Here is a 25,176-nt window from a genome sequence, read left to right as displayed (position 1 = left end):
TTATCAAGAACTTCCCCCCCACCACCCCAGGGCTTCCCTGGTAGTGCAGTGGTTAAGAATCTGCCTGCCAAGGCAGGGGACACGGGTTTGAGCCCTGGTCCGGGAGGATCCCACATGCTGCAGAGCAGCTAAGCCCGTGGGCCACAACTACTGAGCCTATGCTCTAGAGCCCGCGAGCCACAACTACTGAGCCTACATGCCTATAGCCCGTGCTCCTCAACAAGAGAAGCCACCACAATGAGAAGCCCCCTCTCGCCGCAACTAAAGAAAGCCTGCACGCACCAACAGATACCCAACGCAGCCAAAAATAAAATAATTAAAAAAAAAAAAAAGGAACTTCCCCCGACTCCAGCCGGATGAAATCTAGCAGGAAAGCTGCAGAGCGACCCCACACGCACTTCCACCGCCCCCAAGTCTTCCAGCTTCAGCTCAGCTCCCATCATCCACAACCAGGTAGAGTCGGAAGCCAAAGGCCGCTGGAGTGTGGAGGGCGAGAAGAGGGCTGCGGGAGAGCGTGGTGTCTGCCGAGAGATGCAGGCAGGGCTTCCTGCCAGGGCCAGCTGCTCCTTGGCGGCCTCCTCGCCTGCCTGGGCCGGAGCAGGCCGGCCCCACCTCCAGGCTGCGCCCCGCACACAGGCCGGGCCCACCTGCTTCCCATCCTGGGTCCTCGGGGCGGGTTAGCGGTCAGTGCTGGGCCGACCAGCCTACGTGCAAACTCCCTGTGGAGTCAGGCCCAGGACCCCCATGCCCCCTGCATGAGAGATCAGGGGAGCCTCGGTTGGAAGGATCTGGCAAAGGTCCTTGGAAGGTTTAGAGATGCTAGACCAGCTCTTGGCTTGAGTATGATGATCCAGGTAGTCAAGTGGAAGAAAAGGGCTTTAGTTTAGTCCTTGCCAAAAAGCACAAAAAATACTCACCAGGTAGGAGGGAGGGCATTCTACCTGATCTTATGGGGGGAGGGTAAGGGGGGGGAAGAGAGGAGCTGGGGGGAGGGTGACATTTCTAACCAGGAGGGGACCTTGCTGCTCACTACAAGAGTCTAGCTCAGAGCTCTCCAAGAAAAAAGGGTCTTCAAGGGTATCCCTGGCCGATGTGGGGTGCTTTTTTTTTTTTTGCGGTACGCGGGCCTCTCACTGCTGTGGCCTCTCCCGTTGCGGAGCACAGGCTCCGGACGCGCAGGCTCAGCGGCCATGGCTCACGGGCCCAGCCGCTCCGCGGCATGTGGGAGCTTCCCGGACCGGGGCACGAACCCGTGTCCCCTGCATCGGCAGGCGGACTCTCAACCACTGCGCCACCAGGGAAGCCCATGGGGTACTTTTGACGATGCAGATTTCAGGCTTCCCACTATTCCAGACTCTCCAGGGAGTGGGCTCAGGGGAATTTTAACAAGCCCTTCAGTGGATTCTGACGCACCCTGAAGTTTGAGAACCACCAAACATGACCACATGATGGCTCTGGCCCCGCTGGTCTACCAGAATGCCAAGTCCACTGCAAGGTGGCCTTTCCAGGAGGATAAGGACACTGAGAGTACGTGGCAGCCACTTAGTGAAGGCAGGTTCCTCAGTCCCATGTGGAAACAAGGGACAACTAGTAAATAAATCCTCATAGACCCGTCGGTGGGCGTGGAGCAAGGAGCTGGGAAGCATGGGATTGGGGTCCTCGCCTGCAGCTAAGCTGTGCTTCTCAACAGGGAGGAGTCTATTTCTCCCCCTGCCCACGGGGACATTGGGCAATGTCCAGACATTTTTGGTTGTCACAACTGGTGGTGGGGTGATGGGGGATGTTACTGGCATCTAGTGGGGAGAGACCAGGGGTGCTGCTAAGCGTCCTACAATGCACAGGACAGCCCTCACCACAAAGAACGATCAGACCCCAAACATCAAGAGCTCCGGGTTGAGAACCCCTGATCTAAATCAAGACCCCTCAGGCAGCTGGGCAGGACAGAGCCTCGAGAGTACTGGCAAAGGAGAGTCACCACCCAGGCTTCTCAGAAGTCAAGCCAGGCCCCATCCACTTCCATCTGTGGGCTCCCAGGGTGTTGACTTAAATGAAACAATGATACATTGGAGTGACCAAAACTGCATTTAGCTGATAAATACATTCACCACCTCCGCCTCGTTTGGGGGGGATATTTGCTACCTAGATTTGAGGTTCTTCATGAGTGTGAGGTCCAATCAAATGGCTCCCCTTCCCCATAAGCCCTGTTCACAGCGAGTCTCAGCTGGGAGGACAGCAAGACGGAGACATTTGATTTCGAAGCTTCCTCCACTTCTCACTGGTGGTGTGATCTCTACAAGTTAATCTCTCTGGGCTTCAACTGCCTTAGCTGTAAATAAAGATAAATTGAGTTCATGTTTGGTTAGTGCTGACTATGTACTAGGCATTTTACAAGCATGAACTTGTGTAACCCCCAGGAGAGGTGGCATGTGAAATGGCCCTTGAAGGACGAATAGGAGTTGGCTCTCAGCAGAGGGAAATGAAAGGGCATCCTGGGGAGGGCAAGGATAAATGTAGGCGTGGACATAGTGTGCTTGTTGGGAAGAGAGGAGAGTGGAGATCAGGGCTAAGAGTGATGGGAGGTGTGAGTCTAGAAAAGAAGCAGAGAATTCCCAAATTTCTGGGCTCTGTGAACAAGACATGATATGCAATGGCTCAATGGAATATTACTCAGCCATAAAAAAAGAATGAAATAGTGCCATTTGCAGCAACATGGACGGACCTAGAGATTATCATACTAAGTGAAGTTAAATCAGAGAAAGACACATATCATATGATATCACTTATATGTGGAATCTGAAAAAATGATACAAATGAACTTATTTACAAACCAGAAATAGACTCACAGACATAGAAAAAAAACTTATGGCTACCAAAGGGGACAGTGGGAGAGGGGAGATAAATTAAGAGTTTGGGATTAACATATACACACTACTGTATATAAAATAGGTAAAAACCAAGGTCCTGCTATATAGCACAGGCAACTATACTCAATATCTTGTAACAACCTATAATGGAAAGGAATCCGAAAAAGAATATATGTATGTATAACTGAATCCCTTTGCTGTACGCTTGAAACTAACACAACATTGTAAATTAACTATACTTCAGTTAAAAAAAGAGAAATGTCTGAGTACAGCCCTCCTGCCTGGGCCCCCATAAGCCCCCGGGAAAGACGCCCCTTTCTCAGGTGGAAGCCTTATATCCCTTCAGTCTTTAGAGACATTAAGCCTTCGGCCAGCACTGCCCAATGCTATGCCGCTAGCTATAAAGTGAAATAAAATTAAAAATGCAATTCCTCAGTGACAGTAGGCTCATTTCAAGTATTCAGTTGCCTCCTGTGGGCCGAGGCTAAAATACCGACAACACAGGCATACACGGAATGTTTCCATTGACTCAGGAAGTTCTCCTAGACCATGCTGGCTTAGAGGAATCTTGACTGTTTTATAAAGAACTAGCATTTTCTTTTCTCTGTTTTCTGTCTGATCAGCCTGTAAGCAAATTAGTAGTCAAAGCAATAGCAGAGGCCACAGTCTAGGCGCCATAAGCTTTACCTCATTTAACCATTGCAGTAACCCCGTGAACTGGGTATTATTATTAACCCTACTTTGGAGATGAGTATACTGAGAATTAGAAAGGTTAAGTATCGAAAATATCCAAATTCACACAGCTTATGACCAGCAAAGCTAAGAGTTGAACCCAGCTCTACCCAATCCACAGCCCATGTCTTAACCAGTAGGCTGAACGGCCCTTGTGAACCCAGCAAGCGGATACCTCCCAGGCTGAGCAAATTCATGGCCGTAAACCCCATATTCCCCTCAGACCTGGTTATCACGGACAGACTTGGGGTGGGGGGTGGAAGCTGAGAATGTACCTAAATCTACTTCTGATTTTGTCCCCGGGTGCAGGAAACAAAATGCCTCCATGTCAGACGCTAATGGGTGTTCCCTATGGTCCCATATTAAAGATATTCTTCCCCTGCTCATCCCAGGACTGTCAAATAAGTTTGTGTTGACAGAACACTTCAAATGCGTTATTTCAACAAAGGTGTTAAAGACTTTAAAAAAAAAAAAAAAAAGGTTGCTAAAAGGAATTCTCCCTGCAGATTCACACAAGACAAGCCATGTGAGCGGTTTCAGAGCTGTCCAGGTAATTTTAACCCTGTAATTTTTGCAGACTGACCTCATTCAGTGAGAGATGTTGGATTCCTTGCTCTTTAGCCCCTGGCTTAGCGTAAGCATCCTGACTCCTTTTTCCTGTCTCTGTTTAAAAAAAAAAAAAGAAGGATCTGAGCCGAGCATCAGTTAGACCTAGTTTCAAATCCCAGCTCTGCTGTGTGCTTACTGCTGGACCTTGGGAAATTTACATAACCTCTCTGAGCTCAGTTTTTGCATCTGTAAAATAGGGCTTTTAGTATCTGTTGAGATTAAGTGAAATAACTTCTGTGCTGGCACCTGGTACATTACGGACACTCAAACAGTACTAACCTCCTCTCTTCTCTGCTGAATCCCCACTTATGGTCATGTGATATCCTAGGATCGGGAGTTTTAGAGCTGAGAGGGACTGGAGTGACATTTAGAGCAGCCATCTCAGCAGACAATTCCTCTGTTTATCACCATGTAGGTAAACCATTGACTTGGGAAATGTCTGTAATCAAGAACCACTCCTGGTGTGTTTTGGTGACATTTTAAAGAGGGTAAAACAGAATGTCCCCTCTGACGATTGCAGACCTCTCCAAGCAAGGTGAGCAGAAGTGGCTTTGACGTGGGCCACCAGAATGCTGTGAAACAAAGCAAGGAGGGGGTTCTGGTTAGCCCCCCGCTCCTTGTGAGCAGCCAGAGGGGCCACTTACGGCCTTGTACTCAGAGCTTGGGCCCTGGCTTCTGATTCATCCCAAGTGACTGTCAGCACCAGATTGGGGTTTGGAGGAGATTTTGGAGCTAGGACCAGGAGTCCCCAAAGCTGGGAACATGGAACAGAAGGCTGGATACGGCCAGCCTGGACACCTGGGACCAAAACTGAGATGGACCACAGAGCAAGCCACATCACCCAAAGTTGGGGAACAGACAGATACCATAGAGTGAAACTGGACGGGAGGGTTAAAAAGAGGCAGATGGTTAGGAAGCCGGAGGGCAGTGCTCAGGGGACAGGAGAACAGAGATGAGGCAGGACTGATTGGGAGGTCTGGGTTTTGATGCAAAGTCTGTCCCATTTCAGCCATGACTTCTCTCCATCTCTGAGGATGTTCAGCCTGTGGAATCTAGCCAAGATAGCCTCTTCTTGAACCTATCAGAGTTCAAGGGCAGAGAGTCAGGAAAGCTTCGTTGTTAAGAAGTCAACCTCCAGAGTCAGGAACAACCCTGGGTTTGAATCCCAACTCCGTCATCCCTAGCTGTGAGGGTTAAGGCTAGTGATTTAAACTCTCTGAGCCTCAGTTTCCTCATCTGATAATGATTGTAAGGAAGATGATGGTGGTGATGAAGATGATGATGATGGTGATGATGTAAGGGGAGGATGATGATGAAGATTCTGATCTGATGAAGGTGATGATGAGGAGAAGGGTGGGAATGATTTGGGCAATAGCGTTGGTGATAATGAGGCAAATGATACTGGTGCTGATGGGGATGGGGGTGGTTGCTATGGTGACCATGGGGGTTATGCTGATAAGGAGAAGTTGGATGGTGATGATTACGATGGTGCAGATCATGACAATCATAAAGCTGATGGTGGATGGTGACGGGGGTGGGAACGATGATGAGAAGTGATGGTATCAGTAAGAGCCTCCACGTCAGAATAAATGTGGAGAGTCGGCTGGGATACCGTGACCTCGAGCAACTTAGCTTCTGTCTCACTTCTGCCATCTTTAAAATAGTCATTAACATTCATACCTACCTCCTATGGTTCTCCCAAGGACTAAACTCACTAAGACATATGAAAAGTGCTTGACACATAGTAAGTACTTAATAAATGCTGTCGTTATTAATAGTAGTATTATTTCTGTTGCTATGTTCCCCTTATTTTCAGAATCATTCCTGTTGATCCTAGGCTGGTATCACTAGTCGTGATCAGTGCTCTAGACGGCGCTTGTATGACTCATCACCTTGGCCCGCAGGACTGGTTTCCAACCCTATCCCTCTTGCTTCCTGTGTCTTCTATCATTAAGTTTCGGGGATGTTAAGCTGTCCAGGGGTTCTGCATAGGATTCTGCTAGGAAAAGGGCGCCCCTGTGTTCCTAGATGAGGAAATGAGGGAAGAGGGAGGGAAGAACAAAATCTATGTCGTGGTCATTCTAAAACGATGTCCACAAAATGGGTGTGTGCCAGCCGTCAGTGCCAAGCTGGATGAGCTCACCTTCACGCTTGATCCTACGAAGGGGCAGGCTGCAGGTCCAAAGCTCCCCGTCTCCGTGTAGAGTCAGGTGGGTGAGCCCTGAAGGTTCTGCACTGACTCAGGACTTTCAGAGCAGGGTGGCCAGCCCGTCACTCCAGACGTCGAGTCTTCCTCACGTCCCCTGCCTTGCATTTCAGGGATCTGGATGGCAAATCACACAGACCGCTGCCCCTCGGTGTGGAGAACGACCGAGTCTTCAATGACCTATGGGGGAAGGGCAACATGCCAGTCGTCCTCAACAACCCGTATTCAGAGAAGGAGCAGGTAAGTGGTGGTGCCAGCCTGGCACCCACACTCCATGGCTCCCTGAATCCTCTTGGGGAGACAAATCCCAAACCACGTGGGGGAGGAAACCAGCCAGTGTAGCTGGAGAGCCGGGGTGGGGAGCCGAGGCCAGGAGCGCTTATCCCGGGCTATGGATTTGGGCTTGGGTATGGTTGAGTTTACTTTGCGACCTTGCTAGTTTTCAAATTTTCCTTCTGTTTCTACCAGGAAAGACATTCACGTGGTTTTAAATTTAAAAGATATAGAAGATACATGGTGAAACCTTTTTCTCTCTCCCGTCATCCCAACCACACAGTTTCCCTCCCCAGAGGAGAGCAGTATTCATAAATCATCATTTTAGGGGTCCTTTTAGCAATATTTTATGCATAGACAAACAAATACACAAACATTATTTTCACTTTTTTTTTAACATCTTTATTGGAGTATAATTGCTTTACATTGTTGTGTTAGTTGCTGCTGTATAACAAATTGAATCAGCTATACATATACCTGTATCCCCATATCCCCTCCCTCTTGCATCTCCCTCCCACCCTCCCTATCCCACCCCTCTAGGTGGTCACAAAGCACCGAGCTGATCTCCCTGTGCTATGCAGCTGCTTCCCACTAGCTATCTACTTTACGTTTGGTAGTGTATATATGTCCATGCCACTCTCTCACTTTGTCCCAGCTTACCCTTCCCCCTCCCCATATCCTCAAGTCCATTCTCTAGTAGGTCTGTGTCTTTATTCCTGTCTTACCCTTAGGTTCTTCATGACATTTTTTTTTCTTAGATTCCATAAATATGTGTTAGCATACTGTATTTGTCTTTCTCTTTCTGACTTACTTCACTCTGTATGACAGACTCCAGGTCCATCCACCTCACCACAAATAACTCAATTTCGTTGCTTTTTATGGCTGAGTAATATTCCATTGTATATATGTGCCACATCTTCTTTATCCATTCATCTGTCAATGGACACTTAGGTTGCTTCCATGTCCTGCCTATTGTAAGTAAAGCTGCAGTGAACATTGTGGTACATGACTCATTTTGAATTATGGTTTTCTCAGGGTATACACCCAGTAGTGGGATTGCTGTGTCATGGTAGCGCTATTTTTAGTTTTTTAAGGAACCCCCATACTGTTCTCCATGGTGGCTGTATCAATTTACATTCCCACCAACAGTGCAAGAGGGTTCCGTTTTCTCCATCTAGTTGCTTTAGGTGTAAGCTTAGGTTGTTTATTTGAGATTTTTCTTGTTTCTTGAGGTAGGATTGTATTGCTATAAAGTTCCCTCTTAGAACTGCTTTTGCTGCATCCATAGGTCCTGGGTCATCATGTCTCCATTGTCATTTGTCTCTAGGAATTTTTTGATTTCCTCTTTGATTTCTTCAGTGATCTCTTGGTTATTTAGTAGCATATTGTTTAGCCTCCATGTGTTTGTATTTTTTACAGTTTTTTTCCTGTAATTGATATCTAGTCTCATAGCGTTGTGGTCAGAAAAGATACTTGATATGATTTCAATTTTCCTAAATTTACCAAGGCTTGATTTGTGACCCAAGATATGATCTATCCTGGAGAATGTTCCATGAGCACTTGAGAAGACAGTGTATTCTGTTGTTTTTGGATGAACTGTCCTATAAATATCAATTAAGTCCATCTTGTTTAATGTATCATTTAAAGCTTGTGTTTCCTTATTTATTTTCATTTTAGTTGATTAGTCCAGCTTTGGTGAAAATGGGGTGTTAAAGTCCCCTACTATGATTGTGTTACTGTCGATTTCCCCTTTTATGGCTGTTAGTATTTGCCTTATGTACTGAGGTGCTCCTATGTTGGGTGCATAAATATTTACAATTGTCATATCTTCTTCTTGAATTGATCCTTTGATCATTATGTAGTGTCCTTCTCTGTCTCTTGTAATAGTCTTTATTTTAAAGTCTATTTTGTGTGATATGAGAATTGCTACTCTAGCTTTCTTTTGGTTTCCATTTGCATGGAATATCTTTTTCCATCCCCTCACTTTCAGTCTGTATGTGTCCCTAGGTCTTAAGTGGGTCTCTTGTAGACAGAATATATACGGGGAGGTCTTGTTTTTGTATCCATTCAGCCAGTCTATGTCTTTTGGTGGGAGCATTTAATCCATTTACATTTAAGGTAATTATCGATATGTATGTTCCTATTACCATTTTCTTAATTGTTTTGGGTTTGTTATTGTACGTCTTTTCCTTCTCTTGTGTTTCCTGCCTAAAGAAGTTCCTTTAGCATTTGTTGTAAAGCTGGTTTGGTGGTGCTGAATTCTTTTAGCTTTTGCTTGTCTGTAAAGATTTTAATTTCTCTGTTGAATCTGAATGAGATCCTTGCTGGGTAGAGTAATCTTGGTTGTAGGTTTTTCCCTTTTATCACTTTAAATATGTCCTGCCACTCCCTTCTGGCTTGCAGAGTTTCTGCTGAAAGATCAGCTGTTAACCTTATGGGGATTCCCTTGTATGTTATTTGTTGCTTTCCCCTTGCTGCCTTTTTTTTTTTTTCCTGCGATACGCGGGCCTCTCACTGTTGTGGCCTCTCCCGTTGCGGAGCACAGGCTCCGGATGCACAGGCTCAGCGGCCATGGCTCACAGCCCCAGCCACTCCACGGCATGTGGGATCTTCCCAGACCGGGGCACGAACCCGTGTCCCCTGCATCGGCAGGTGGACTCTCAACCACTGCGCCACCAGGGAAGCCCTCCCCTTACTGCTTTTAATATTTTTTCTTTGTATGTAATTTTTGATAATTTGATTAATATGTGTCTTGGCGTGTTTCTCCTTGGTTTTATCCTGTATGGGACTCTCTGCACTTCCTGGACTTGATTGACTATTTCCTTTTCCATATTAGGGAAGTTTTCCACTATAATCTCTTCAAATATTTTCTCAGTCCCTTTCTTTTTCTCTTCTTCTTCTGGGACCCCTATAATTTGAATGTTGGTACATTTAATGTTGTCCCAGAGGTCTCTGAGACTGTCCTCAATTCTTTTCATTCTTTTTTCTTTATTCTGCTCTGTGGTAGTTATTTCCACTATTTTATCTTCCAGGTCACTTATCTGTTCTTCTGCCTCAGTTATTCTGCTATTGATTCCTTCTAGAGAATTTTTAATTTCATTTATTGTGTTGTTCATCATTGTTCGTTTGCTCTTTAGTTCTTCTAGGTCCTTCTTAAATGTTTCTTGTATTTTCTCCATTCTATTTCCAAGATTTTGGATCATCTTTACTGTCGTTACTCTGAATTCTTTTTCAGGTAGACTTGCCTATTTCCTCTTCATTTGTTTAGTCTGGCGGGTTTTTACCTTGCTCCTTCATCTGCTGGGTATTTCTCTGTCTTCTCATTTTGCTTAACTTACTGTGTTTTGGGTCTCCTTTTCACAGGCTGCAGGTTTATAGTTCCCGTTGTTTTTGGTGTCTGCCCCCTGTGGGTAAGGTTGGTTCAGTGGGTTGTGTAGGCCTCCTGGTAGAGGGGACTAGTGCCTGTGTCCTGGTGGATGAGGCTGGATCTTGTCTTTCTGGTGGGCAGGTCCACATCTGGTGGTGTGTTTTGGGGTTTCTGTGCCCTTATTATGATTTTAGGCAGCCTCTCTGCTAATGGGTGGGGCTGTGTTCCTGTCTTGCTAGTTGTTTGGCATGGAGTGTCCAGCACTGGAGCTTGCTGGTCGTTGAGTGGAGCTGGGTCTTAGCATTGAGACAGAGATCTCTGGGAGAGCTCTCGCTGATCGATATTACACGGGGCCGGGTAGTCTCTGGTGGTCCAATGTCCTGAACTCGGCTCTACTACCTCAGAGGCTCAGGCTTGACGCCTGGCCGGAGCACCAAGACCCTGTCAGCCACACGGTCGGAGTGCCTTCAGAGTTGGAGAAGCTGGCCGGCAGTGGCTCTCCTCTGTGCTGCACATTAGAATCACCTGCTTCTTCCTTGTTTTGCCCCAGAGGCAGTGTTCCACAGAGACATACAGTAGCCTTGAAAATAGTCCCAGCTCTGAGATGGCTTTTTTTTTCCTTTGTGCTTAGTCGGGTTTCACTTGCTCACAGGGGGCCACGAGCAGAGGCCTCACACCCATCTCTTCCGACCGGAGTTCCTCGTGCGGAATGGCTTCCGCCAGCACCTCAGCTCAGGCGGGCCGTGTGCGGAAGTGGGTCGGATGACACTGCAATCCAAGATGGCAGCCCAGGGCCATGTGCAGAGAGCTATTTTCACATGTGTTTACACAAATGAGAGCACATCATACAGGCAGACCTTGTTTCATTGCTTTGTTTGTTTGTTTGTTTTTACAAATTGAAGGTCTGTGGCAACCGTGCACTGAGCAAGTCTAGTGGTGCCATGTTTCCAGTAGCATTATTTTTAATTTAAATTATGTACATTTTTTAAGACACAAGGTTATTGCACACTTAGTTGGCTACAGTATAGTAGTATAGTACATATAGCATTTGTATGCACTGGGAAACCAAAACTTTAGTGTCACGTACTTTATTGTGGTATTTGTTGTATTATTATTGGTCTGGAAATGAACCCACAATATCTCCAACATATGACTGTATTGTTTTGTGCCTTGTCCTTTCACTTATCAACGTATCTTAGAGATTAGTCCTCATTAGTAGGTAAAGAGTCCTGGTTCTTTTTTCATGACTGCATAATATTCCATTATATTGCTCTGCCATGTTTATTGAGCCAGTCCTCCAAAGTGGATACGTGGTCCGTGGCCAATATTTTGCCGTGACATTGCTATAATGCATGACATTGTGCAAATACCTCATTCACAGATGGGTGGGCTTATCAAAAGAATAAATTCCTACTAGCAGAATTGTTGACTCAAAGGTCATATACATTTGTGACTTGGGCAGATATGGCCAAACTGCTCACCACAGGGGTTGCACCATTCCCACCTGCTAAGTAGGCGAATGACTGTTTCCCCACAGCCTCACCAGCTTGGTGTGTTATTAAACTCTTCAGTCTCTGCCAATTTTCTGAGAAATGTTTTAACAGCTGAGTCAATATGGTGAGAGTGGCTAGATCTGGCTAGAGATTAGCAGAGCCTTTTTCTCACCTAACAGACCAGACCAGAGCAACCCTGGCATGTGAATTTCCCACCCCTCTACTGCACCAGAGCAAAGTATGGGTGGAATGGCCACTCAGCAGGTCATCCTCTTCCTTCCCTCCACCTGTCCCAAGCCCTGGATGGCACAGGCCAAGTTGCCAAGCTCTTTCATTCATGATTAAATGAATGTTTAATCTATGGACAGCACCTTTCACCACTAGCCCACATAAGCAATGACTCATAGCCTCTGTAAGTAGCTTCACAGGGGAGGATGAGACATTCCAGAGCCTCAGTGGGAATTGCTTTCTTTAGCTGCTGATGGTTGGGAAGATAAAGACATCAGGGATTCCACAGTAGGTCAGATCCATGATGCCACCGGCCAAGCACGCCCCCTCTTGCAGGGACACCTGGGAATGTTTGGTGGACAAGCACAACTGTAGCCTTCTCTTATGCTGTCCTCAAAAATCCAGGCCATACTGTGAGTGTAAGGACTATTATTATCCATTAATGATTAAATGAACAAATAGAGCTTAAATTTTCTTTACATTTTCTTTCTTAACTGAAAGGAAAGGGTGTTGCCATAATGCAAACCCTCCCAAGACGAAGGACAGAAAGAGGTAGCCTCAGGCCAGATCCAGGCTGTAGACATGATTTGTTAAGTCTGTACTATATTGTCCTAATTGACAATTTATGTTTGTACTTTGAGTTTATTGCCAGTGTTTCAAATTTTCATGTAATTTTCACATTTACAACTTATCTTACAAATGTGGACAGTCTAGCTACATTGACCCTATATTCTTATGGGGCAATAATCTGCCTGGACTGAGTAACAGCGGTTCCCACTACACAGGGTGTGTGCTCTCCAGTTTGTCACAATTCCCACCACTCTCTATTGTGCCCCTCTCATTACTGCCAACTGTTCATTGTCATTTATCATAACATTAGTGCTGTTGGCTTTCTTATAATAGGGTGAAAGTTAAATCTTTTCATATCCATGTCTTTATTATAAGTGGCAGGTAGAGATTGACCAAGAGGTTCACACATTTCAGGAAAGATGCGAAAGATTTCATGTTTGTGAGAATGAAGAATATTCTTATGTGTTTAATATGCAACCATGTGTTCTGTCTTGAGATTACCCAGCTGGCTTTACTGATTTGCCTTACCTACCTGCCCCCTCTATGTATCAGAGTTTGGGATTGCTGGTCTGCAGTAACCCCTGAGATCTGGGGTAGAGGGAAGAAGCAGAGGAGGCCTTGACCCCACCAGACCCTTAAAGACCCTTAAAGTCCTGCTGAAATTTGAGTGATAGCACGATTATGGCTATTTCAGAGGGTCCATATTGGTTAGACAGTGACAGCTTGAAAAACATAAACTTGAATTTCAAGCCAGAGGAGTAGGGTTCAATACTGGTGACAGGACAGGGAGATTAATAGGACCAGAGAGGGGCTTCCCTGGTGGTGGAGTGGTTGGGAGTCTGCCTGCCAATGCAGGGGACACGGGTTCGAGCCCTGGTCTGGGAAGATCCCACATGCCGCGGAGCAACTAGGCCCGTGAGCCACAACTACTGAGCCTGCGCGTCTGGAGCCTGTGCTCCCAACAAGAGAGTCCGCGATAGTGAGAGGCCCGCGCACCATGATGAAGAGTGGCCCCCGCTTGCCGCAGCTAGAGAAAGCCCTTACACAGAAACGAAGACCCAACACAGCCAAAAATTAATTAATTAATTAATTAATTTTTTTTTAAAAAAAGGACCAGAGACCTTCTTTGCAAGGCATCATGATGAAATGATCAGTATCTTAGTCTATTTGGGCTGCTATAACAGAATACCGTAGACTGGGTGGCTTATAAACAACAGAAATTTATTTCCCACAGTTTTGGAGGCTGAGAAATCCAAGATCAAGGCACTGGCAGATTCAACGTCTAGTGCAGGCCTGCTTCTTGGTTGATAGACAGCCATCTATGGCTGTGTCCTCACATGGCAGAAGGGGCAAGGGACCTCTCTGGGGTTTCTTTCATAAGGGCACTAATTCCATTCATGAGGGCTCCACCCTCATGACCTCGTCACCTCCCAAAGGCCCCACCTCCAAAAACATTACACAGAGGTTGGGTTTCAACAGATGAATTTGCAGGCGACATGAACATTCAGTCTATAGCAATCAGGGGGAGGTGCTGAGAACCTGCCTTAAGGCCTCCTCTAAAGTGGAAGTTCCATTTCCTTGGAGGAGAAAGGGTGCTGGAGAAAGGGGAAAAGACAGTCTTCCTGAGGTTAAGACAGCCTAACAGTTTTAGACGTGGGAGCTCCTGGAAGCATGACATACAGACCAGCAGTGCTTGGATTTACACTCACTCCTTTATCATTATCAAGTCCTCACTGAAGTCCGTGACCCAAAAAAGGTTCAAAATCACTGGCCTGTGAGATTATCCAGGCTCTGCTGTCTAAGACTCAATTTTCCAAATGCCTCTCAGAAATAGAGCTGAAAAGAGCTGGAGACCCAAGCGCTCAGTTATATTGGAGTCCCAATGCTAAAGAAACAGCCCAGCTACCTCCTGCTAGACACCCTCACAGCCACAGTGCTCAGAAATGTTTCCCAGGCTGAGCAAATAAACAGAAAACCCAATGTGTTTCTTTCTGACCTGAGAGACCAGCTCCTATGCTTAGCCTCTTCTCTACCTGCTCAAAGCCACTTAACCTGGAGCTCCTGGAATCAGCTTCCTTCCTCCCAGTTGTAACCCACATTTGCTGCCTTTTTAGGCAACGGTGGAGGGGGTAGCGTTGTTAATAACACAAAGAGAGACCCAGCCACTACCTGCCTTCCTGAGTCACAAAGAGACAGGAGCTGGTGGAGGAGCAGCTGGTCTGCCTTTTCCCCAAGGACTGGGCAAAAGGCAACAGAGCCCAGGTGACACAGGGCAGATGCAGGCTAGACATGAGAAAGAACTTCCTGACTCAGACGATTGTTAGGTCCCTGAAGGAGTAGTGTGGTCTGTCCTATCCTCTTTGATACTCTTGTTTGTCCAGACTCAAGGAAAATCGAGCCATAGAGGCAACTTCTCTTAAATTAGCCTCGGAAGGCTGAGATGTTAATCTTTACCTAGTGGTTATTTCTCTTGCTAATAGTTTGGGTCAGCAATAGGTAGAGCCAGTGAGACTCAAGTCCCTGGTCACTAGAACACAGTGTGTGAATGACTCTGTGATGCTTATCTTTAACATCCCCTTGCAAATTGTATCTGGCCTGGGCTGGTGGATGGAATGAATCGGTTCACCCATCACACAAAAAATAGTCACCCAATATCTGCCGCCTGCGCAGCTCGGGGTGGAAGCAAAGGTGAGCAAGCATCGCCCTCCCTGCCCTTGAGACCTTCATGGGTGAATGTGGGGAGACAGACACATGGACAGTGCAATTAATCCTAAAATAGAGAGGGACACAAGACACTGTGGGAACATAAATACCTCAGGCGGTATCAGGAAAGGTTTACTGGAAGAGGTGACATTTGATCTGGGTTTTGATGATCATGTAGGAGTTTGCCTAGAAGAAAGTGGGGAAAAGCATTACAGTTTTAAAAGGAACAGCGATAACTGATAAACTATGTTTCTTTTTCTTGCTAAGGATTATTATTTGATTGCTGAGGTTGTCTTTGATGCTAATACCACCTGAGACACATATTGAGTTTTGACACTTTCCAAAAGCCCCTTACATAATAACCCTCCTAAGTGGAAATGCTACCCTAGATTAAGGACATGAGAAAGTGCTGTTTGTCCATTCCCCCGCAAAACCTTAGGATTTGAAACAAGCCCTTCTCTGCTTCCCTTCTTATTAAGCATCTATTTTTCTTGCCTGCCTGATTTGCTTTCCTAAGGGGTAGGGGTAGAACCGTGCCCTGCTTGGGAGCAGAACGTCTATTTTCAGATACTAATTAAGCATCCATCCAATCCTTAGAGGGTGCAACGGGGGGCCTGGGCCTGGGGGAAGTGGCATTTCCATTTGGGTTTCTTCCTTCTTATTCAGCCCGCTGCCCCTCTCTCCAGCCTCTTACTGACAAAGGCAACAAGGTAGTCAGAGAGATGATTCTTATTTTGAAATCTCCCTCCCCACCCCATCCCCACCACCTCCTCAAGAACCTGGCATTTCCTCACCCCTGGGGACATAGGGCTTGCTAGCTTTCAAAATGTCAGAATCTGCTGAGAAGCTTTTCCCTATTTCCAGGTAAGTGTCAGCATCACCCCAGCCTCTCTGCACAGCTCCAAATTATAAGGCAAAAGGGGAGTGCTTATGGGCTCTCAATCTTCAGAGGTGTCCAGGGCCCCTCTGGGAGTAAACACCCCAACCGGCCAGCTGCTGCTGGCTTTGCTGATGACCAAAAGGGGCCAGCCAGACCCAGCCAGGCTGTGTCCGGATGAAGGCAAACCAGCACAGTCCTCTGCCTCTCAGCGACAGCCCAGCGTGCTGCAGGGAAATCTTCTAAGTCAGCCCTGACTCACTGCATGTAATGATGTCGGGATAAAAATAACAATAACGCTGATAACAATACTACCCTGCAGGGGGTGTGGTCATTCTAATCCCTGGACTCACGCACAGAACTGGGGTCAAGAGCTCAGCCATGGGGTCAGCCTAGGTTTGGCTTCCTCCTCCTGGTGACCGTGGTCAGACAACTGATTAGCATCTGCCCTGAGGCTCATAGTGGCTTATGGGCTCGTGGAGTAGTGGGGAGGAAGAAATGAGATACTGTATGAAATGATAGCATCTGCTGTCACGATAAAAGCTAATATTTGTTGAGCAGAGGCAGGCACTGTGCCAAGCACTCTAGATCCACAGCCTCATTTCATCCCCAGCCCAACCGAATGGAGTACTGTTATCGTTCCCATTTTACAGATGAATAAACTGAGGCCCAAAGGGTTGAATAGCTTGAAGAAGGTCACTTGACTAGTAAGTGGGCAAGATGGGACTTGAACCCAGGCCATGGAGCTCTAGAGCCACTCTTAACTCTACAAGGCCTGGCACAGAATAAATGCTCCAAAAAAGTTCATTAGTGTCATTATTATTGTTGTTGTTGTGATTTGGCTAATTATTATATTGCTGATCTAGGCATCATATTGCCAATTTAGGTAAAGAGGTATTGCTAATGATTATATTGCTGATGTGAGGCAGATAGGGCAAGAAGCCCTGTCCCCATTTTGCAGATGACACCCTTGTGGCCCAGAAAGGGAACGCGACCACCCACTGAGTCTTGGTGACAAAGCCACGTCTCTTTCCCTTTACAACGACATCGTCATCCCTGTCAGTCGTTCAAATCAATGATGTGTATGGCATTTACCTCCTGGGGCCAAGCTCTAGGAATACACAGAGCAGGGAGCAGTGAGACCTAGATGGAAAAAAAGGAAACTTCGAGGGCCTGGATTCCAGGCCCAGCTCTGCGGCCTATCAGTTGTTAATTTGGGGATAGTCAGTTTACTTCTCAGAGCCTCCATTTCCTCATCTGAAAAATGGGTTACCATGAGGAGTCCATGCACTAGTGGATACGCAGTGGCCTAGCTTGGGTGAGGCACAGAACAGGCATTTACTGAATGTCACTTGAAATGAAATTGAAATGATCACGGCCCTTGAGTTCAGAGCCTAGAAGTCATCTTTTCCTCGAGTATTTGCCTCAACCCCCAGAAACAACCGGTCTAAAGACAAGCTCCAGACACAGACACACACACAGCAGTGATAAGTTATCACACTGTGATAGTTGCGGTTTCGTAGACTCACGAGCAGATGTTCCCCGCAGAGCCCACCTGGCTGGCTCTAGCAGATTCCACTGGCTGCATTCAGGGTACCTTCCTGGGGTGGGGGGGCCTGTCTCTAAGCACTTGAGAAACTTCTTATGTTTTGAGATTAGTTTCTCTCTGTGGGAAAGTGCCCCCAAATCCCTAATATAAGTTGCAATTAAACCCATTTCTGCCCCCAACTCTATCGGGCCAGGTATCCTTTGCCCTGATATGGCTCACGACCAAAGTGAGACACTCAGGTTGGATTTTCCCCAAAGCATTTTCAATACCCCCGTCCCACTTCCTCGAGTTACCAGGGGTTCCTGGATTGCCCTCAAACAGGGCGCAAAGGATGCTCTCCGGGAATTTATGTTGAACAGAGTCCCTCAGAGTTCCCAGCGGCAGCAGCATCCAAATCTTGCTGATGTTTCACATCCCTCCACCCAGACCATCACCTGCTCAGTGACCTCCAGGGTCTTCCTAGGTCACTTAGTCAAGGGACCAGCTTTCTATGACCTGCTGCTGTAGGTGGTCTGAGCCAGGGTGGAACCAGGAAGTGGGGCCTATATTGATGGGTGTTCGGGTTCAGCCCTGCTGGAATTTCCACATTTTTTTAAAAAATAAATTTATTTATTTATTTTTGGCTGCTTTGGGTCTTCGTTGCTGCACGCAGGCTTTCCCTAGTTGCGGTGAGCGGGGGCTACTCTTCATTGCGGTGAGTGGGCTTCTCCTTGCAGTGGCTTCTCTTGTTGCGGAGCACGGGCTCTAGGCACGCGGGCTTCAGTAGTTGTGACTTGAAAGCTCTAGAGCGCAGGCTCAGTAGTTGTGGTGCCCGGGCTTACTTGCTCCACAGCATGCGGGATCTTCCTGGACCAGGGCTCGAACCCGTGTCCCCTGCGTTGGCAGGTGGATTCCCAACCACTGCGCCACCAGGGAAGCCCTGCACGTATTTTGTTAACTGTTTGTTTTAATAGTGAATATATTCAATGCAAGCTGTTTGAGTGTTGTCCGTGTAGGACAATGACATTCTAGCTCAGGAAATCAGTGACTCCAATCTGTATGCTCATTTATGGCATCAAACCGCATTCAGATTCTTTCCCCAGATAGGCCGAGTTGGGTCAGAGTCATTTTTTCCTCCTCTATTTACAAATGGATATGAGCTGCCAAAGCCACCTTCACATGGAGATTCTCGGAAGTCCACAGGGCCCCACCCCACTTCTATTTTCTGAGGGTCCCAGGATGTTTAAGAGGTAAAAAGTCCAAAACATGATCACCAAGCTTGTTGTGCATTTTAAATATTTACATTTAGCAAGTTAATGCTTTTAATAAACACACACAGTACAATGCAATAGAATAGGGATGGGCCACAAGATAATTACAGGGTTTCTCAAAATTAATTCATAGTGTACATTCTGGTCTGGCAATGGGACCAAGTTTAAAGTTGTCTAATATTCTGATCATCTTGTGAGATCATTGTGACTACAAGCATCACCTCATTTGGAGAATGCAACAACAAGCTAACTTCAAAACCCCTTGGGACTTCCCTGGCGGTCCAATGGTTAGGACTCTGTGATTCCACTGCAGGAGGTGCGGGTTCAATCCCTGGTCGGGGAACTAAGATCCCACATGCAGCCCTGCAGGGTCAAAAAAAAAACAAACAAAACCTCACCTCCAGAGGCCCTTGTCTGTGAACCCAAACTGTGATGAGTCTGACTCCCAAGCACCCCCTTCTGTAATCATCCTCCACAGACTATAGAACACGGACCATTGAATCAGGGGGAAAGAGAGAGAGTGGGGAAAGAATAAGCCATTTCAAGCTTCTGTGGAGTTATTATAAAGAATGAATCACTTTAGAAATCATGCTTTGAATACACTACAGGGAAATTATACTCCAAGGTACTTAACGCTGTTGGTTAAGTTTTATAAGTAGCAATTTTTAAATTGCACGGGTGGGTGCGTACTTGCTGGTTTGCGGGCCCGTGGTTCTAGAAACTGAGCTGCCACAGCTCCCAACCGGGTTATACCTGCTGCTCTGAGGGGTGGTACCCACAGATTGGAACAGTGCCGCCTGGGGCTGCAGCTAAGGGGCTGCAGCGTGGTGTGTGGTATCCAGGCCCTGGTTTGGATGGCCCGCTGCCCGGCTCAGCCCCAGCGTGCTGCCCTCATTTTACAGCAAGCCAAGCAGGGCAAGTCGCTGAAGGCCTATGAGGGAGGAGCTGGCGCTGACACCAACAGTGAAAGAATGAGAACATACTTGCTTTGTACAGGTTTGGGCCTCAGCTCCTAGATTCGTTTCCCAGAGCTGTTTTCAGGAGGAAGCACCAGAAACTGGGTGGCTTAAACAACAGGAATTTATTAGCTCAGAATCTGGAAACCAAAAGTCTGAGATCAAGGTGGCTACGGGGTTAGTTCCTTCTGAGGGCTGTGAGGGAAGGAGCTGCTCCAGGCCCCTGTCCTTGGCTTGTAGATGACGGTCTTCGTGTTCACATGGCGTTCTCCCTGTATACGTGTCTGCCTCCTAATTTCCCCTTTTTGTAAGGTCACCAGTCATATTGGATTAAGGCCACCTTAATGACCTCATTTTAACTTAATTTCCTCTTTAAAGACTCCAAATAAGGTCACATTTTGAGGTCCTGGGGTTAGGGCATCAAGGTATGAATTGGGAGAACACAGTTCAACTCCTAACAGTTCCTAATATGTCCCAGTTTCACTGTGAGCCTCCTGGCTGTGACAGCCCACAATCGGAGGAGGGCAGGGTGCCTGGCCTCTGTTTCTAGATCTGCCAGATTCTGATGTCTAGCATCTATCTTCCTGCCTCTAAATCCTCCCTCCACGTTCCCCCCACTTCCACTCCTTACTTCCCGACGTCTGCTAAAAGGCTCGCATCCTCCCACTTACCTAGACCGGAAGCCTCCAAGTCATTGTTGACTTTGTTCTTTTCCCTCCCATCCTCTCATGCTACAAGGCTCTTGTCCGGCTTCTGGCACCCCAGCTCCCATCTCCTGCCTTCCTGTCGTCTGCTCCTGCAGCTGTATTTTCCACCCTCCAGGCCCCTCCCCTGCACTGGTGCAGCAGCCCCCTCCTGGGTCTCTGAGCCTTCACCCTCTGCCTCCTGTAGTCCCAGCAGTCACATACTTCCTAAAATTCAGCTTCGATAATGCCACCCCCTCCATAAGGCAGCTTCTCCACTGTCTACTAAATCAAGGCCAAAGTCTTTGGCTTAGCATTTAAGGAACTCCACAGTTTTGAACTGCATTTATTTATTTATTTAAACATCTTTATTGGAGAATAATTGCTTTACAATTTGAAATGCATTTAGACCTTATATTAAATAGCTCAAGCTGCCAAAACAACAGCCACAGATTCAGCCGCGTAAACAACAGAAAGTTGTTTCTCACAGTTCTGGAGGGTGGTGCCAGCATGGTCGCATTTGGTGAGGGCTCTCTTCCTGGCTTGCAGACGGCCACCTTACACAGCCTGTGCACACAGGGAAAGAGAGAGCGAGCCATCTCTCTTCCTCTTCTTATGAGACCACTAATCCTATCAGATTGGGGTCCTGCCCTTATAACCTCATTTAACCTTAAGTACCTTCTAAAAGCCCTATCTCCAAATATGTCACACTGGGAATTAGAGTTTCAACATATGAATTCGAGAGGATACAATTCGGTCCATAGCAGACCTCAAATGAACATGTTGTTGAACACGTAGTGTGTGCTGGGCACCGGTCTAGAGACTGGCAAAAGAGCAAAGTGGATGGTGAGTAGGCAAAAAACTGTATCTATATCTAAGCATCTATAAAGATATATGTAAATCTATATAAGATAAAGAGATATAACTACATACATTCATGTGCAAATACATATACACCCATAAACTACAGGCAGTGATAAGTGCTATGAATAAAAATAAAGCATGATAAAGGGGCAGAGAGTAACAAGGATGGGACGCTGTTTTAGAGAATGATCAGGAGTGATCTCTGACTCAGCAATGTTTAAGTGGATGGAGACATAAGTAAGATAGGTTAGCTTTCAGCCACTGGAATTTAATCCTTCAAATCAGGAGTCTGAAAACTTTTTCTGTAAAGGAGAGGATAGGAAATATTTTTGGCTTTGTGGGCCATCCCATCTTAGTCTCCATCACAACTTCCCCACTCTGCCCTTGTATTGCAAAAGCAACCATAGACAATATGGAAACAAACAAGGTTGGCTGTGTGCCAATAAAACTTTATTCACAGACACTGAAATTCAAACTTCATGTCACTTTCACCTGTCATGGGGCATTATCCTTCTTTTGACTTTTTTATTCAACAAGTTTAAAGTGGGAAAACCATCCTTAGTCCATGGGCTGTACCAAATTAGATGGTAGACCAAATTTGGCCCACGGGGCCATAGTTTGCAAACCCCTGCTTCAGAGCATGCAGCTAGAAGATGCTTCTCCCAATAGAATGGGGATCACTGTAGGGCCTAGGACACAAGTCCCTGGCACATAGTACGTATTCAGTGTGTATTTGTTGAAAGAGAGAAAGCAGGGAGGGAAGGAAAGGGGCAAGGAATGAGGGTGCCGGGGCTCCTACAAGCTGAATTCCTGGCTCAGGGCCCCAGGCTGACATGACCTCACCTGCTGTCTCCTCTTGGGTTGCGAGATCATTTCCTTCCATTTCCTCAGGGCCTCTCTGCAGGCTCCCCAAGCAAAGAGGTGTTGACAAAGCCTTTGAAATGCCCAGGAGCTCAGAGCCTCCTTTGCAAATTTAGGAACAGGCATGGAGGAGCCCTCCCATAGAACCCACTGAAATCGAGTCCGTGTCTCCCGCGACCTGAAAAGCTTCCATTGTCTACCCCAGACACAAATCCAGAAACAAACACACAGCCGCAGCCCAAAGTCCACTTGTGCCCCATCCCCAGCTTAACAACCCACAAGGGCCACTAATCTGAATTTTTAGCTTAGGTCCCCACTCAGAAAAGTCATTTGCATCCCCCATGCAGGCCCCTGACTGCTATATTAATCTCCCCATTTGTCCCCTCCTGCGTCATCTAACATTACTGCTGGCTAATTAAAACATCAAAGCCCAAGTACAGCAGCCCTGCCAGAGGCCTCCTAATGCCTGGTTTCAAGTGGGCAGTTCACACAGCCTGGGGTGCGGAATGGCACACCTCACGCCTGAGCCCCCCGTTACTTGTCTCGTAATGACCACCCCTCGCACATCTGGACCCTCAGCACGTGGCCTCTTTTACTGCCTGTTACCTCACTCCCTCCACCCTGCCAATGATGGCTGCCTGCCCACCGGCCACACCCCACCCCTCTCTTCCTCCCTCCTTGTCAGGCTCCCCACCCTCCTGCCCTCCTGTCACCTCCACGGGTCCTGGGCCCGACCCCACCACCAACAGCATGTCTGTTATCCCCACTGTGGGATTCCAGCTGCCCCTCAACCTCCAAGGTGTTAAGAGAGAGAGTTTCTAAACGGACTAAGTGACGCCCTTGCCTAGGGAGGACGGCTGGGGTGCCTCCCACGCGGGAAAGGTAGGACTTTATTTTCTCAAGGATGCAGGTCATCGGCACAATCAGAGGAGTTTGTCACCGCAAAGGCCTGCCCAGAGGTGCCCTCCATCACCTGGACATCTGCTGGAAGACGCAGGAGTGGAAATAGAATCCGAAGTAAAGAAGTTTAGGTTGTCTGGACGGGCCTTCCAAGGAAGTGGAGTTTGGACGTGGCTTCACGTGGGGACATGAGTAAAATAGCTTAAGAGTTTAGCAGGATAGAAGGGCAAGTAGGGAATCTGCCTATTCCCTGTTAGGGAGTTCATCGACATCATTCTCCTGCTCCCGGGGTGGCACTACAGCAGTAACGCTTATAGCAGTAGTGGTTGTAACAGGACTACGAGTTTTACTAGTAGCAGAACAATGATACCAATAGTGATGAGGAATGGCTACCATCTAGGAGGCTGTTGCAATCACCCCAATGAAAGATGATGGAGGCTTGGACAGGGTGCTGGCCAGCAGGTGGAGAGAAAGGGGGCCAAATGGATTCTAGAGTTACTTAGAAGGCTAAAATGGATGGGAGTTGGGGATGGATGGGGGGGTGGGAGATAAAGAGGATGATGTCCAGGAAGCTCCTCCCTGTGGCATATGCACAGGTGGTGGATGGACGGTGGTGCCCAACACTGAGATGGGAGCCACTGGGGATGACTGGGTCTGGCCAGAGCAGGGAGGTGTGGAAGATCCTGAGTCACAGTACCTTCCCGTTGTTCTCTGCCATGGCTCCCTGCACTGTTCTGGCATGATCTTTAACAGTGACATGCTGTCACCTCCCTCCTGTTCCCCAAACTCCAACATGGCAGCATGGACGCTTTAGCACAGAGCTCCTCTTCCTCGGCCGGAAAGGTGGCCATGCCTCTCACTTCTCTGCCAGCAAGACCGTGCTCCCATTTCTTTGCCTGGTGAACACCTACTTATCCTTCGGGTCTTGACTTAGAAGTCAAATACTCTGGGTCAGGCGCCTCTTCTGTGTGCTTCCGCAGCCCCCTACCCGCTGCCAACGTCCCGTGTTATGACACCCGGTTCACTCAGTTATAGTGGTTCATTAAATCCCCATCCCCATTGGACTGTGAACTCCGTGAGGGCACAGATCACATCTGTATGTTTGTCACTGTCGCCCTGGCCCTTACTGACTTGCCTGGCACACAGGAGATATTCAATAAGCACGTGTTGAATGAATGAATGAATGAGTGAGTTGTGCGTGATCGTCAAGAGGCAGGATAGTCAAACAGTTCAGGGCATGGTTTCAAAGGCCAGACTGCCAGGCTTTGACTCCGGGCTCCAGCTGACTAGCTCTGTGGTCTTAGACAACTTAGTTAACCTCTCTGTGCCTCAGTTTCCTCATCTGTAAAATGGGGATGATGTTGCTTGGAACATAGCAGGTGCTCATTGAATGCTGGTTTTCAGTAGTTGTCCTTCAGAGTTCCCTGTGATTTCTGTCCTAGGCTTAACCTGATTTAATCCTAATTCACAGCTCCCTGCCAGCCTGAGCACCTCCAGGCTGATGAGACGTGGACCCTGCCTCCTTTCTGACTTCATCTCCTTGTACTCATCCTCACTCATCCACTCCAGCCACACTGGCCTCCTTGCTGGTCCTTTGAACTGAGCAAACTCATCCCTACCTCAGGGTCTTTGCACTTGCCTCTTTCCCCTCCACTTTGTCACCATTACCTCCCTCTATATTATATTCCTATCACCACCTGAAATTATATCATCCACATATTAGTTTACTTATTATTTACCTCTGCTTCTCCCAAAACGATGCTCCAGAAGGACAAGGAACCTGACTGCCTTGTTCACCTCAGTGTCCCCAATGCCTAACGGTGTCTAGCACATAGTAGGGGCTCAGTAAATACAATTTGAATGTGTGAATGCCCTGCCTCAAGGTCACTGCCCACTGCTCTACTCTTTGGCCTGAGTGACGCAACATCGTCTCATCTTCTCCCCTCCGTTGCTCGGCCATTGCATCAGGGTGTGCCTGCTGCCTGTCCCTTAGAGCTGCTGATGCTCGTCTGATGCACGAGCACACCTCTGCCCAGGCAGGTAGACAACCACTCAGAAACACCCAAGACAGAATATGATCCTTATCGATGAAGTTCATAATGGATGGGCCAACATTTGTCAGCCCAGGCTTATCCCCGCTCACCTACTGGACAGTTTGCTTACAGAGGTGAAGATAAATGGAGCACTGAAT

At 47.3% G+C, this 25,176-nt stretch overlaps 1 protein-coding gene across 1 annotated transcript in view; it reads left to right on the top strand.

The window, feature by feature from the left end:
• The window catches only part of NOS1 (nitric oxide synthase 1), an 88,214-nt gene that overhangs the window by 8,444 nt on the left and 54,594 nt on the right, over nucleotides 1-25,176 (top strand). The window contains exon 2 of the mRNA XM_027124705.1: nucleotides 6,525-6,651. Coding sequence (XP_026980506.1) covers nucleotides 6,525-6,651 — 127 coding nt within the window. The remainder of the gene's footprint in view (nucleotides 1-6,524; nucleotides 6,652-25,176) is intronic.

This window comes from Aethalodelphis obliquidens, unplaced genomic scaffold, assembly GCF_003676395.1.
Source record: "Aethalodelphis obliquidens isolate GAN/ISIS:26980383/991018 unplaced genomic scaffold, ASM367639v1 scaffold28, whole genome shotgun sequence".
Classification (NCBI taxonomy): Eukaryota; Metazoa; Chordata; class Mammalia; order Artiodactyla; family Delphinidae; genus Aethalodelphis; species Aethalodelphis obliquidens.
This window is presented reverse-complemented; position numbering and strand designations above follow the sequence as displayed.